The sequence below is a fragment of the Triplophysa dalaica genome, chromosome 6, assembly GCF_015846415.1.
Source record: "Triplophysa dalaica isolate WHDGS20190420 chromosome 6, ASM1584641v1, whole genome shotgun sequence".
In the NCBI taxonomy this organism is placed as follows: domain Eukaryota; kingdom Metazoa; phylum Chordata; class Actinopteri; order Cypriniformes; family Nemacheilidae; genus Triplophysa; species Triplophysa dalaica.
In genome coordinates, this window is record NC_079547.1 from 13,713,472 (window position 1) to 13,723,780 (window position 10,309).

Below are 10,309 nucleotides of genomic sequence, written 5' to 3' on the forward strand. Positions count from 1 at the left end.
TGCAGTAGAGAAGTTGTCGCAGTTATTGAAGTTACAGTGCAGTAGATGAGGTAATGCAGTTATGAAAGTTACAGTGCAGTAGAAAGTTACAGTGCAGTAGATGAGGTAATGCAGTTATAAGAGTAGTCCATTAGTGCAAATGAGCATTCAGTGTAATATTCCTGGTGTGCAAGTGAGCAGTATAGAGTGCAAATGATGCTATGTGTGTGTAAACAGTCCGATAGAGCAGATACATGAAGTACTGGTGTGTACAGTTCAGTCATGCATGGCAGCCCTGTAGTGCAATGTAAGCAATGTAATAGCAGCATTACAGTTAAAGTTATGAGGGGTAGTGGAATCAGTGGGGGACAGAGTTCAATAATGAAACAGCTCTGGGAAAAAAGCTGTTTCCTAGTCTGCTGGTTCTTGTCCGGAGGCACCTGAAGCGCCTGCCGGAAGGCCGGAGAGTAAATAGTCTATGAGCGGGGTGAGAGGAGTCCTTGAGAATGCTGCGAGCTCTACGCAGACAGCGTTTCTTTTGGATGTCCTCAATGGAAGGGAGTGTAGTTCCTGTGATGCGCAGGGCTGTTTTCACCACCCGCTGCAGTGCCTTGCGCTCAGCAACAGAACAGTTCCCGTACCAGACTGTGACACAGTTGGTCAGGATGCTCTCTATCGTGCAGCGATAGAAGTTCACCAGGATAGTTGAAGACATTTGGTTCTTCTTCAGTGTCCTCAGAAAGAAGAGACGCTGGTGAGCCTTCTTGACCAGGCATGAGGTGTTGGTGGTCCAGGACAGGTCCTCCGAAATATGGGTCCCCAGGAACTTAAAACTGGAAACACGTTCAACAGCCGTCCCGTTAATGTGGATGGGGTCGTGTGTGCCTCCTTTCGCCTTCCTGAAGTCCACAATGATCTCCTTTGTCTTGGAGGTGTTAAGGAGCAGGTTGTTGTTTGAGCACCATGTGGCCAGGTGCCGTACTTCCTCCCTGTAAGCAGTCTCATCGTTGTTGCTGATGAGACCAATCACTGTTGTATCGTCTGCGAACTTGATGAAGGAGTTAGGTCCATTCACAGGTCTGCAGTCGAGTGTGAAAAGGGAGTAGAGAAAGGGGCTCAGTATGCAGCCCTCTGGTACACCAGTGTTGAGGGTGATGGTGGTGGAGCAGATGTGGCCTAACCTAACAAGCTGAGGCCTGTTCGTCAGGAAGTCCATAATCCAGTTGCAGGTTGAATTGTTAATGCCTAGGTTTCCAAGTTTGATGATTAGCTTGGAAGGGATGACGGTATTGAATGCAGAGCTGAAGTCTACAAACAGCATGCGTGCATAAGTGTCCTTATTATCCAGATGTGTGAGCACCGAGTGCAGCGCCATGTTGCACTAATAACAACATTATGTTGAATATATTGGTGTTGCACTTATAAACACTTTCTATTTTTTGTGTTTAGTTTTGTTATTATTTATTATATTTTATTTATATTTGATCTTCTTTTTTGTCTTCTTGATCAATTACAGTTGCAGTTGTTGCATTATAACAAAATTGTGATGAATATGTTGCACTTAAAGCGGCCCTTGAAACACAGGGTTTCTGCCAATCTCATATTAATCTTGAGTACCTATAGAGTAGTATTGCATACGTCGTATTTTCACATAGTTTTTAGTTTGATCACATTTTTAAAAGATAGATACACCTTTACGATTACTTCTGAAATCCTACGGCGCATGCCGGGGGAGGGGTTAGCTGAACTAAAGCACATTGTCAACCAAACACAGACATCATTTTCACTCACCACATGCGGTTCATGTCCGGCATCTCTTAGCACTGGGACGGCTCCATACATCAGTTTCAAATGATCTCCAAATCCAGCGTTATATCCACCGTTCATATAACATTCATCACCACAATGCAGTGAACAGATAAACACCTGAACTTCGCAAACATATGCTCTCTCACTCTCTCCTGCACACAAGTGAAAGTGACGTCTTATAGCAGACTCCTTTTCCTGCTCTCCATGCTGCCACGTGGGTGAGAATTTTCCAATAATGGACAAAGAAAATTGTTACAAAACAGTTTTATATGTTCTGGAAAAAAAACGAAACTTTTACGATCACTGGGGGAATGCATCGTTGCAGCACCCCTTTAATAAACATTTCCACACTTTTAATTTAATACCATTGAAGCCCATTTTCATGGTCTCGCCCATTAGGCCCCACAACCGCACGAGCCGGCCCTGGTCAAGGCAGCTGAAATAATTTCCGAAGAGACACAGAATATAAACAGGGCATTTGCTGATTTTATCTGCATCAACCACATGCCAATACATAGAGTGGAAAGATCTGGATTAATGCAAATGCTAAAGAAACTCAACGATAGCTCCCCAGCGCAGTTTTTTTACGAATACTGAATTAATAAAACTGTTCATAGAAACTATAGAGACTATTAAAGCAGAACTTGAATGGACTGGATATTATACTGTACCGCAAACACCAAGACAAACAGAACACTGCAGTCCATCCCTGACGGTAAGCATTCAGTTCATAACTTGGCAGATTCGGTCGTGGTTCCTGAGATGTGCAGAACTTTTAGTGACCACACAGCAGAAGGCACGAAGGAGGCATTCAGTGAGATGTTGGAAGATCAGTGGGGCCTCGGTAGTCACCACATGGCAGGAATCACAAATAAATACACTACAAATTACTCAAAGGCCTTCTTTGAATATAACTGTATTCCTTGCTTTTGACATAATTTTGACTTGGCAGTTTATGAAGGTCTATGAAAAATGGTTCTAAATAGTACCAAAAAGGGTTCTTCAGCTTGTAACAATAGCAGAACACATTTTGGTGCTATATAGAAACCTTTTTATAAGGTTTTTATGAAGAACCCTGCCTTGAAAAGTGCTCTTTAAAACCTCAGCGGTGATATAAAGAACCCTTGCTTTATCAGAAAACAGGAGGGGTTTTAATTTAGGTATTTTTATTAATTAATTCATTTAGTTTTTTATGGATTTTATAATTGTCTGTTTCCGTTTTACCGTATAAAAACAATAAGCAAGACATGTAAAGAAAGTTATACTTTTATTTCCTTCTGGTCACATCATTAAATGTCATGCAACATACAATATATTTGAACGTTTTAATACTTTTCACAATTTTGCATTGTTGCAAAGCAGCTTTACAGAAAAAACATATTAGCCCTAAACAGAGACATAGGAAAAGTAAAGAAATACATTTTAGTTTAATATCAGTATTAAGATTAATGTCAGTATCGGGTGTTTTCAGGAGCCTGAAGATGAGATATGGAGACAAAATAAGCTGATTTTAGTATAGAGGTCACTCTCGTATGTAAAAATTATGTTATTGCAGAAGTTTAATTGAGCTGAATCCTGCATTATAAACATAATTTTGGAAATAAAGATAATGTTTGGGTAAAGATTAATTCAAAATTTTGATTACTTTTATATATATATATATATATATATATATGATAAAAAACAGTCTGAAGCTTACCTGTGTGTGTGTCAGTCTGCAGGCACCCCAGCAAGACTGTTAAATCAAGACTTTGATTCAGGACAGAAGAACCCTTTCCCAATACAAAACACCATTTCAGCAGAAAGGGGGTTCTTCTGAAGACATGGTTCTACATAGAACCTTTACCATCATTAAAGATCCTTTTAAGAACCATATTTTGTATTGCATGGTGGATTGCTTTTTACAACAGCAAGTAGCTGTTTGTGCAGTGTTAGTGGAGAGCCGAATCTCGGGATATCCTCGGTCCTTCCACTGCTTTGCCAGGCTAAATCTGTTTTAGCAGCGAGTGACTCTGACAGCCAGAGCCAGTGTGAGATGTGAATTACGAAGCCAATACAATTGAGAAGTTATGCAGGCAACTTTGAAATGTGCCACATTTTGGATTTCCAAGGTTTAAAATTACCTTTATGTCTAAAGTATAATAGGTGGAAGACCAGTTGCAGCAGCAAGTTGGAAACTTGTCATGGATGTCACATTCAAACAGCATAAATTCCAGCAACTACAGGTCAGACGTAAGGGACGTTTTAGCAGAGACATTACACACAACTGTGGAGGATATTACTCTCTCTGCAGGTCTACAGGTAGGATTATAGTACACTCATTTCATAATAGATGCCTGCATTACTAGTGGTCTACGAGAGAATTGTTATAAAATATGCAAAATAATGGCTATGAAATACAATGATGATGATGTTTTACATTCGAAGCAAAAGCAGAAGAAAGAATTGGCAATATACCACAAAATACAAGAAATAAACAAAGCAGACAACCTGCTCAACTGGTGGAGTGCACATGAGGACAGCTTGCCAATTCTGTCAAGGCTTGCAAGGAAATATCTTTGCCTATATGCTGTGTGCTGTGCATCAGGCTGCATTTACAGTAGGCTACTTCAAGGCTCTCGTCACAGCACTCTGATATGCACGTGTTGCTTGCCAGAAATCTGCACCAGGTGAAGAAAATTGAAAGAGTAAGGTGAAAGCATACTGTGGCAGTACATTAACAATTAACTTTTCAGCTTTCAGGCTAAATCTAAAAAAGGAAAAATTTACATATATTTGAATATTCAGGATATTGAATGGTTAATAATGTAAATGGGTTAACTAATGTTAAATGGGACATTCATTGATTTTATCTTTTTATCTTTTTAGGTGTCTTGAGAACCTATCATCTCCGAGATAAATTTAAATACTAGTTTCACATTTGATTCGGTTATAAATATTCTGTTGATTGTACTTCAAACGTTGGCGTAGGAAATTTTATGGACAGGCGTTAAACAAGCAATGTTTACCACATCCGAAGTGGTCTATAAATGTACAGTAGATAAAAGATTTGGTTTAAAATGATCATTAATCTTTTTTTATCCTTTCCCGCCACCATCATTTTGTTTATGATCTAAAAATGTATAAATGTAAAAAAAATGTATTTTTGTGACAGTTCTTTGTCACTGTCCATAATTTGGTGTAAATGTGTAGTATTGAGTTTATACTGCAGTTTATCTGTGTTTTAAATTAATTTAATTAGGGTGTTGATAATTGTATTTGTTTATTAAATGTATGTTTATATGCTACATTGAGTGCTCTCTAATTAACATCCCTATTTTTATGCCATAACACACTGTAAGTGGGGCACATAACCTTTTTATTGCAGCTTAAATGTTATTGTAGTGTAGCTAACTCCATTTTCAGCATAGCATTGACTGCATTTCAGTTGATCTGCATAGCTTCTTGCATGTCTTCCTTTCCCAACACTAGTCACATAATACTGGAGCTATCAGGACACAGATCTCAGATCTGTACTAAATTTTAACTCTTTATCTTTTCAAAGATATGAAAACTACAACCATGTTTGATCTAATAAAATACACGTTTTCTCTATTTACTGTTTATTTTTCCTTTTGTATAAATTACAAACGTTGAACTTTGTAAATTGTTAGTGTTTGTTGGTACAAAAGAGGTCAGTAGTTGTTCTAGATATCACCTTATTTGCATTAGGAAGTGTCAAGTACTGTGTAATTTGGTTACGCTTGTGTGATGGGCGTTAGCATGTCAGTTTTATATCATTATGTAGATCGAAAACTTGTGAAATATTAAGACAGAAACAGCAGACTGCCAAAGACAGAGGACAAGAGATGTCTCTAATTCTAAGTCCACTCCTGTCGACTCGTGAGAACGGCCTTCTCTTCAGTTTATTAAGTCAGGACTGTAATGTAAGAATACTTTTTCATTTTGCTTTTTTCGTATCTCTAACTTTTTATTGGTTTTAAAGTAGTAATATTTAAAGTATGATGGTTCTCACATGCTATTTGCATTGATAAGTACATACACTTTACAAAAGTATTATTAATATTAATAATACATATGTGTACCTGCACTGTGGGCACAATGGCAATGATATACTATCAGAAGTATTATACTTTTGTTGGATTCCACCTGATTTTTATTTTTTTAAGTCAGAACATGTTATTTTAATGTCACAGGTAAAATAAAAATGTATAAGGCATATTTATTTTCCAAACTTCTGTGCTGTATTTTACAACTACTTTCTAACAAAAGATTGAACGTAGTTAGAAAGTAGTGGTAACCTGCTTGTGATGACACCCAACATGAAGGTTCATCCCATTTTTATTGAATTTAAGGGTTTTAAAGTCAGTAAAAAAGTTGCGATAGTAAAATGAGTGCTTTGTCAGCGCTCAGTATTTGTTTGTGGGAAATGATTTGTTACATAATGAATGAATTATGCTCTCTTCCGCTTGGGTGCTTTTACATGCAAAATATGTGCCACATGAGATAGCTACAAGCACACGGTTCTGTCTTCAGTGCTATTGTGCTTAAGCATTTGTATTTCTGTTCATATGAGTGTGAGCTCTGTGAATAAGCTCTTGATAAATGATGTGTTTGTTTGTGCGTGCGTGGGTGGGTGTGTGTTACAGGTATTAGCATGCAGTGTTGTTCAGCTGGTAATTGCAGCCCCTCCACAGGATAAAGAGTGGAAAAGTCATAATTTTGGAGTTGTGTGTCTGGTGCAGGATAAAACCAAACATTCAACATTCTTAAGACTATACTGTCTTAAGGTGGGACAACCAGATCTTAATTTGTTTATGTTGTATTTTTTTACTGGATATTACATTTTGATTTTTTATTTGTTTTGTGCACTTTTGCAAAATCTCTGTTAGTTGTCTCTGTGAGTATAGTGTGGTCACAATATAAAAATTTCTATACACTATTTTTGTGGCCATGTATGATTTTGGAATCAAAATTGATAGATAATGTTTCACGTTAATATCCCTGTACACACTGTATGTATGTCTCTCCCTCCCGTTACAGAAAGCCAAGCTGCTGTGGGAACAAGAGCTTTATACACCATTTGAGTACTCAGAGGCCTGTCCTTATTTCCACACTTTCTCTGGGGATGTGAGTGATACACTTGTTGCATTTTAACTCCAATTGCAACGCAATCATCTCTTTATATAACATTATTAATCTGCTAAAGATTCTGGAAGTGCATGTATGCAGGTTTGGCTCTATGTTTAAGCTTAAACTTTAATAATGTATAGAAGAACCCCCACACAAATGCAAACGATTGTCATGGGGTTAGTTAGTGATATTATTAGTTTAGTAGAAAAATGTATGTAGGTCAATGGGAAGTCAGACTTTTAAAAGTCAGTAACTTTTGTGTGTGTGTGTGTGTGTGTGTGTGTGTGTGTGTGCGCGCGCGATTGCGCCTATTTGTGTGTGCGCGTGTGTGTGTGTGTGTTTGTGTGCGTGCGTGCGTGTGGTAAGGAGTGTCAGGCAGGGCTGAACTTTGCCGATGAGGAGGAGGCCAGGCAGTTTTACTTGGCTGTGCAGAAGCAGATCATTGACAACAAAGGTCCGCATGCACATATGATGAAGCCGATAGGTGTCGCCGCGCTGCAAAGGAAGAATACACATGCAAACACCATTTCTGTTTTTGTTTTGCGAGAATTTGCAGCACAATATTGTATTTGTTTGTGTTGCGTGGGTTTGCAACGCGTTTTTGTGTTTGTGTTGCGAGTATTTGCAGGGCATGTGTCACCAAACTAATGAAGAGGATTTGTGAATTTGATGGTTTTTCTGTTTGCATGTGCAGTGCGACACCTATAGGCTTCCTTACTAAACACTTATTGCAATTCACATTTAAAAATAGGCCACAATAACACCTGCTTACTTTTCCAGCAGCTCACTCGATGCTTACTCGCAGTTACAGTGTGGGCTCAGTTGCTGAATGGAAAGAGAAGCTTGAAAACTGTCTTAGTGACTCTAAAGTTTTTAAGAGGTGAGAAGACATACAGAAAAACAACTAGGGATATTTATACTAATACACTCAAGCTCATATGCATACACCAGTGGTCCCAGAATATAAGCCTGTGCAAATACAGGTGTATATTGTTGTATGTAACTTTTTAACTATGGTGTTTATTTGTTATTGCATGATACTCCGTTTTTTTTAGAAATATTTACATCCAGGACTTAATTATGAATCTCTAGATTTATTTTAGTTGGAAAAGAACTGTGCTGATTGTGTGTTCATCCTTGCTTTCAAAGGCAGCCTTCTCCCGTCAGGGGATCTGGACGTTCACACAATGTTGATTCACCAGCAACACATCCAGAGAGCAATCCTGCAGTTTCTTGTACAATGTCCAGTCAGATCTATGGCTCACCACAGGCTCATTTCAGTACTGAAGTAGATTCTATCCTCTCACTTGCTAAGAGGAAGGGGCCCCTCCCACCTCTGCCTCCTCATGCAAGAGCAGGCATGAAGTTACAACAGAGTGGAAGCGTGCAAACCTCTGACTCCCCTATTCACATGTTATCATGGGCACCACCTCCTCCAGCTTACACTGCACCCAGTGTCCCATTGAGCTCAGCTGTATTGAAGAAAAGTGCCAGCTTTGCGCCTGTGAGTAGCATTGTATTTACCTTTAGTATGTGTTGGTAGGCCTATATGGTTTAAATTCAAACAGAAATGTATGTAATGATATCACATAAATGTCTTTACTGCAGGTTAAAGATTCCCCTTTGACTGCTGTAAAACGCTTTCAAAGTTTTCATGTTAACGGTAACTCAGGCCAACTACACACATGAACATATCCAAATTGTTAATTCAGATATTATATATATATTACCATATAATTACTAGATATTTACTATTACATTTTTCTGAATTCGTTCTGGATAGTTCACCCAAAAATGTTTTATTGTCTTAATTTACTAACCCTCATGTCATTTGAAACCTGTATGACTTTTAGTTCTATGGAAAACAAGATGTTATTTTTTCCACTGAAAGTAAATTATTATCGTCTAATGTGCATGGAGGAAAGAAATTTAAACAGGTTTGGAACATAAGGGTAAAAAAATGATGACAGTTTAATTTTTGGTTGAACTATTCCTTTTAGAATATTCATCCTCATCCACATTTTTCGGTTTTGCAGCTGACATGCAGGGTGAATCTGGTTATGGAAATCAGTAAAAATCACTTTCCTCTTCATCTCAGTGGCACAACAACAGACGAGTTTGGTCAAGAAACCTCACAAGCAACCTAAAAATATATAATTTTCCTAACTTTTCACTTCACATGGATTGTCTGCAGCACTTGAAGTTTTTTTTTTGTCTTTGTATTATTGACTAGTAACATATTTATACCCTATGCTTATTTTGATGAAATACAGCATGTCTAAACAAAAAACTAGAAAGACAAGCTGTAAATATTATCAGTTAAATAATGATATTTTGATTTGATTTTAAAACGGCTTCTTTAAATAGTTTACCAGTGCAAATCGATGCATTTTTGTTTCACTTACATGAGTATAATAAAATGTTCGTTAGAGATTGGTGACGTGTTTATTTGATGACAGCACATCACGCTTTGCTTTTAGCTGTTTACAAAATTCTACACCCAATAATGATAACATGAATCACTGTTATCACCCATGCATACAAACAGTTCATGACATGAATCACAGATGTTGTTATAGCAATTAATTGCTTAGAATCCATTTGTGCGTGGTTGCTAATGAATGCGTAAGCCTACTGTACAGCATGTGCTGTTATGGGCGTTTGATAAGACACACTGTCTTTGTAAGCGCGTCGGTCTGATAAACGGAGACAACCGTCATTACATTCTTTCCATATCCACAAGTTATTTTAAGGTATCTACCCTTGAGAAACATATCGAGCATTATATAAGAAAATTGAGTCATCATAGGCGGTACTCCGTCCTCAATCTTTCTCTAAAGGTGGAGGACCATATGTGACTGTTTCAGAGGTGGGTAGTAACGAGTTACATTTACTCCGTTACATTTACTTGAGTAAGTTTTTGAAAAAATTATACTTCTAGGAGTAGTTTTAAATCACTATACTTTTTACTTTTACTTGAGTAGATTTGTGAAGAAGAAACTGTACTCTTACTCCGCTACATTAGGCTACAATAAGCTCGTTACTTTCCTCTTGACCTCTTTAAAATTCTACGCGTCATTGTTTTATTTTGACAGAGAGTGAGACTTCTGCCAAAGGCTCTACCATGTGACTTTGTTTCACCAATCAAACGTAGTTGCGCAGTCTCGTCACGTGACCATACTCAATCTCAGCGGTGTTCGGCGGGACGGGTTAGTTTACAGTCGTAGCAAAACTAAAATGTCACAATCAACCATCGGCAATGCAGACACAGCCGAGGAGGAACACCCCTGTCCTCATATTGAAAGCATGTTTACTTTAATAAAAGTGCGAAACAGCAGCTACATTATGCGGTGTCTTCTGTGTCTCCCAAAACAAACGGACATTTAAG

General features: G+C 38.0%; 1 protein-coding gene across 3 annotated transcripts; it reads left to right on the forward strand.

Moving 5' to 3' along the window:
* Positions 1–5,583: 5,583 nt before the first annotated feature.
* Positions 5,584–9,316, forward strand: si:dkey-197j19.6 (uncharacterized). Of its 3 annotated transcripts, XM_056751086.1 has the most exons (8): positions 5,584–5,714; positions 6,438–6,578; positions 6,832–6,918; positions 7,288–7,375; positions 7,702–7,801; positions 8,071–8,425; positions 8,530–8,584; positions 8,958–9,316. In XM_056751086.1, the coding sequence occupies exons 1-8, from the start codon at positions 5,637–5,639 to the stop codon at positions 8,993–8,995; spliced, it is 942 nt and encodes a 313-aa protein (XP_056607064.1). In that variant the 5' UTR covers positions 5,584–5,636; the 3' UTR covers positions 8,996–9,316. The 3 variants fall into 3 exon arrangements, with proteins under 3 accessions (XP_056607064.1, XP_056607062.1, XP_056607063.1); XM_056751084.1 differs by lacking the exon at positions 8,530–8,584; XM_056751085.1 differs by lacking the exon at positions 8,530–8,584 and having other exon boundaries at positions 7,705–7,801.
* The last annotated feature ends 993 nt before the right edge of the window (positions 9,317–10,309 follow it).

What these genes read in the sequence shown, in the direction of transcription:
- si:dkey-197j19.6 (XM_056751084.1), top strand. Translation starts at nt 5,637, where the DNA reads ATGTCTCTAATTCTAAGTCCACTCCTGTCGACTCGTGAGAACGGCCTT. An exon ending in TCCACACTTTCTCTGGGGAT is followed by an intron (nt 6,919 to 7,287) that starts GTGAGTGATACA and finishes GCGTGTGGTAAG; the next exon opens with GAGTGTCAGGCAGGGCTGAA. An exon ending in GCAGATCATTGACAACAAAG is followed by an intron (nt 7,376 to 7,701) that starts GTCCGCATGCAC and finishes TTACTTTTCCAG; the next exon opens with CAGCTCACTCGATGCTTACT.